At 40.5% G+C, this 4,907-nt stretch overlaps 1 protein-coding gene across 5 annotated transcripts in view; it reads left to right on the top strand.

Annotated features, from left to right (window-relative positions):
* The first annotated feature begins 503 nt into the window (after positions 1 to 503).
* The window catches only part of IFT43 (intraflagellar transport 43), a 145,225-nt gene continuing 140,821 nt past the window's right edge, over positions 504 to 4,907 (top strand). For all 5 annotated transcript variants that reach the window (XM_085870149.1, XM_085870151.1, XM_085870150.1 and 2 more), the window contains exon 1: positions 504 to 691. In XM_085870149.1, coding sequence (XP_085726275.1) covers positions 647 to 691 — 45 coding nt within the window. In that variant the 5' untranslated portion in view covers positions 504 to 646. The remainder of the gene's footprint in view (positions 692 to 4,907) is intronic.

Below are 4,907 nucleotides of genomic sequence, written 5' to 3'. Positions count from 1 at the left end.
ATGGTCCGCCATGTGGTTGTTTAATCATATAAATTTACACAGCTTCGATTTCGCTTTGTTTTCATCATCGTTGACGTTGTGAGACGGGCTAAAAAAAAAAAGGTTGCGTCCAGCTCACAGCTGTGGTTCCCGATCACGTTTTAACAAGTTTAACCTTCTCAAAATAGCTATTGGTTAAAAAAAACAACAACAAAAGGCATACTTCCGAGCTATATTGTCATTGTCTTCCACTCTTGCATCAATGAATACAAGAAAACGCAACAATAAGCCACTGAGGCAAGAGTCGATGAGTGCCGGGAATGTGCGGTATCGTTTCGCGGTGTATAAGACAATCATAATCAGCAATGCCAGTCGTCTCTTTAATTAATTTAAATAGTTTTTTTTTCAGTTGCTATTGTTCAAATATAAAACCAATGTAAAGTACTATGTATTCATTCATAGTTTATTTTAAAATGCAATTACAAAAGACATGCACAAGTTATTAAATTCAGGCCGTTGCTAGGAGACGCGTCCACCTGCACTTCCGGCCTACTTCACTTTTCCATCGCGTTGATTCTCGCTGTAATTATTCCAACATCCGGACAGAGAAATTAATATTTGGTCATTTTACATTTACGATTAAAAAAATATATATATATATTTGCCGATGGAAGAAGACGAGGAAAATGGAGCGGTCAGCAATCCCACACGTGTGAGCTTGTACAGTTTATCACAAATTTTAATTTAATATATCTCCATTGCTGAGGGCTAATGACAAATTTTATTTTACGCAAAAGAAAAAATGCAATTATGAACATGAAGTGAATGAAGAGATAATTATCCTGGTACCTAAGATACCTTGTGTGCCTCTTACAGTTACGATCATGCACAGTTTTACGATCAAAAAATTTAAACTATCAGAAAAATGTATCCTTTTATATTGATACATGCAGAATGTGTACATAATTTGCACGTCTATATTTCATCTATCTATAATTCCAGCTGTGTGTGTGTGTGTGTGTGTGTGTGTGTGTGTGTGTGTGTGTGTGTGTGTGTGTGTGTGTGTATATATGTGTGTGTGTATATGTGTGTGTGTGTGTATGTGTGTGTGTGTGTGTGTGTGTGTGTGTGTGTGTGTGTGTGTGTGTGTGTGTGTGTATGTGTGTGTGTGTGTGTGTGTGTGTGTGTGTGTGTGTGTGTGTGTGTGTGTGTGTGTGTGTGTGTGTGTGTGTGTGTGTGTGTGTGTGTGATGGCTGTTTCTTGACAAACACTGGTCCGATCTAATTGAAACTTGCCAGGTATATTGCTGGGGACCTGTGGATATGCCTTTTCAAGGTTTGATATTAATCGGACAAATGGTTCCCAAGTTATGACCATTTATTTACCAAACCAATGACAGGACACGGTGCTATGACGTCACGATTGACGTCACAATTTTTTTTTGCACGTACTGGCACGCACGTACCGGCACGTGATAGCGAAGGTGCCCTTTTTTGGAGTGGGGCTCTGATCTGAGGCGATGGAAGCCCTGCCCACGTCTGTGCTCGGCACGCATGCGCGTGAGGAAGGCCGATGGTGGCAGGAGCAAAGGAGAGATTTAAGATGTAAAAATAACTGACTATAAAAGAAACCCGCAGCACACACATGAAATTAACCCATTAGACAGAAGAACAGGACCCTAACTGTAACACATACTTATCGAAATAACTGAACTGCGGGGACTGCTGACTGTCTGTGTGCAAGAGACTTCGAAATCCGTAACAATATATGTATGTATGTATATATATATATATATATATATATATATATATATATATACATATATATATATATATACAGGTAGTTGTCGACTTACGACCGCAATTGGTTCTGACCAATCGGTCGTAAGTCGACTTGGTCGTAAGTCGACTTGGTCGTAAGTCGAACAACGTATATTTTACATGCAAAAAAAAAAAATACAATTTTTTTTTTGGGTCCACTTTACGTGGTCGTAAAGCGGTCGTAAAGTCGAACAGTCGTAAGTCGCATAGGTCGTAAGTCGACGACGACCTGTGTATGTATATATGTGTATGTATATATATATATATATATATATATATATATATATATATATATATATATATATATATATACACACACACACACACACACAAGGTGTCCCAAAAAATGTATTCACATTTTGGCTCCTCATAACTCATTGAATTTTTCATCTTTTTTCAGATAAAATTGACCCTAATAATGGCAGAAGTACGACTAGGTGTTTAAGAAAGAAAATTTATCATAAAGTGCTACTGGAAGCACAAAAACATCATGGAAGTGCAAAGACAATTTAGAAGACATTGTCACAAAGATCCACCAACGCGACGCACCATTGCTCGCATCCGAGATAAGTTTGAAACAGATGGAACTGTGCATGACGTCCATAAGGGGCGTTCAGGAAGACCACGGTCATCAACCACCCCCGCAAAGGAAAATCAATTGCTGGAAACCCTCCACCGATCCCCACGGAAATCTGTACAACAAATGGCTCTTGAGACAGGAATCCCAAAATCAAGCGCCCATCGCATTTTGAAGCGAATTAATTGTAAAAGTTACATTCCAACATTAATCCACACTCTAAACGAAGACTATCCTGACCGGAGAGCTGAATTTTGTGAGTGGTACCTGGGCAAATGTGAAGAAGATGCAGCATTTCCATCCAAAATTGTTCGAAGCGATGATGCCAGCTTCAAGTTAAATGGCTCAATTAACCGACACAATTGCACCTACTGGGCTCCTGAAAATCTGCATGTTACTAGGGAACACCATTTAAACTTACCAGGGGTTACAGTGTGGTGTGGGATATCAGCATTGGGCATCCTATGGCCATTCTTTTTTTTAACCAAACTGTCACTGTGGATGTTTACTTAAACTTGCTGCAGGAATCCGTCGGTCCACGTGTAGAAGAGATATTTGGTGACGAAGAGATTTACTTTCAGCAAGATGGAGCACCTCCCCACTACCATCGTGATGTAAGGGCCTATCTCGAAGCAACTTTTCCGAACAGATGGATTGGGCGAAGAGGTAGTGTTGAATTCCCTCCGCATTCCCCAGACCTCACTCCAATGGACTTCTTTTTATGGGGATATCTCAAAGATAAGGTTTACGGCTCAAAACCAGCAACAGTCGATGAGCTGAAAGAGGAAATTGAAAGACAATGTCTTGCAGTTCCAAATGAAATTATTCGTAACGCTGTTGAACCCATTCGTCCGCGTTATCGGCTGTGTTTGGAACGTGATGGTCGTCAGTTTGAACATTTGTAAACATGCATTTATCCATTTATACATTTAACCATTAATCTTGTTTCCAAGTCAATAAACAATGCATTTATTATCATTTAAAGTGTGAGTACATTTTTTTGGGACACCATATATATATATATATATATATATATATATATATATATATATATATATATATATATATATATATATATATATATATACATACACACACATCTCTGGAAAAAAATAAGAGACCACTCCAAATTTTTTTTAAATCAGCATCTCTACATGTATGGCAGCCATTCCATTCCAGTGTCTGTTAAATTCCAACACGGGCACACCTCATTCTACTTAGTGAGGTACTGATTAGGTGATCACCTGAACCGAATCTTATTTAACAAGGAAAAGTATAAAAACCACTGCTGTGGTTGTCACTATCCTCTTGCAATAGGACCAGCTGGATGGCAAAAACAGTGCTAGTAGTACCCCAAAAGTAATTGGAATCAAAAAATAACTACTGACCATGCCAAAAGAGTTGAAAAGAAAAGTTTTGAGTGAGGAAAAGAAGGGTTCAATTCTGGCTTTACTGGCAGAGGGATACACTGAGCGTCACGTTGCTTCCATCCTTAAAATTTCAAAGACGGCTGTTCATAAGAACAAGGTCAAGCAGCAGACATTGGGGACAACAAAGCTACAGACTGGCAGAGGGCGAAAACGACTTTCCACTGACCGGGATGACCGCCAACTCATTCGAATGTCACTCAACACCCGTCGGATGACATCAAGTGACCTACAAAAAGAATGGCAAACGGCAGCTGGGGTGAAGTGCACGGCGAGTACGGTTCGAAACAGGCTCCGAGGGGCAGGGCTGAAGTCGTGCAAAGCTAGAAAAATGCCCTTCATCAATGAGAAGCAAAGAAGAGCCAGGCTGAGGTTTGCAAAAGTCCATAAGGATTGGACCGTAGAGGACTGGAGTCAGGTCATCTTCTCTGATGAGTCCAATTTTCAGCTTTGCCCAACACCTGGTCATCTAATGGTTAGACGGAGACCTGGAGAGGCCTACAAGCCACAGTGTCTCGCACCCACTGTGAAATTTGGTGGAGGATCGATGATGATCTGGGGGTGCTTCAGCAAGGCTGGAATCGGGCAAACTTGTCTTTGTGAAGGACTCATGAATCAAGCCACGTTGTCCTGGAAGAACACTTGCTTCCTTCTGCTCTGACAATGCTCCCCAACTCTGAGAATTGGTTTTTCCAGCAGGACAATGCTCCATGCCACACAGCCAGGTCAATCAAGGTGTGGATGGAGGACCATCAGATCAAGACCCTGTCATGGCCAGCCCAATCTCCGGACCTGAACCCCATTGAAAACCTCTGGAATGTGATCAAGAGGAAGATGGATGGTCACAAGCCATCAAACAAAGCCGAGCTGCTTGAATTTTTGCGCCAGGAGTGGCATAAAGTCACCCAACAGCAATGTGAAAGACTGGTGGAGAGCATGCCAAGACGCATAAAAGCTGTGATTGAAAATCAGGGTTATTCCATAAAATATTGATTTCTGAACTCTTCCAAAGTTAAAACATTAGTATTGTGTTGTTTAAAAATGAATATGAACTTGTTTTGTTTGTATTATTTGAGGTCTGAAAACACTGAATCTTTGTTGTTA

This window comes from Eptatretus burgeri, chromosome 2, assembly GCF_056783735.1.
Source record: "Eptatretus burgeri isolate ZD-2024b chromosome 2, Ebu_testis_v1, whole genome shotgun sequence".
Classification (NCBI taxonomy): Eukaryota; Metazoa; Chordata; class Myxini; order Myxiniformes; family Myxinidae; genus Eptatretus; species Eptatretus burgeri.
The sequence above is the reverse complement of the archived record's forward strand: the minus strand, read 5'-3'. Positions and strand labels throughout refer to the sequence as shown.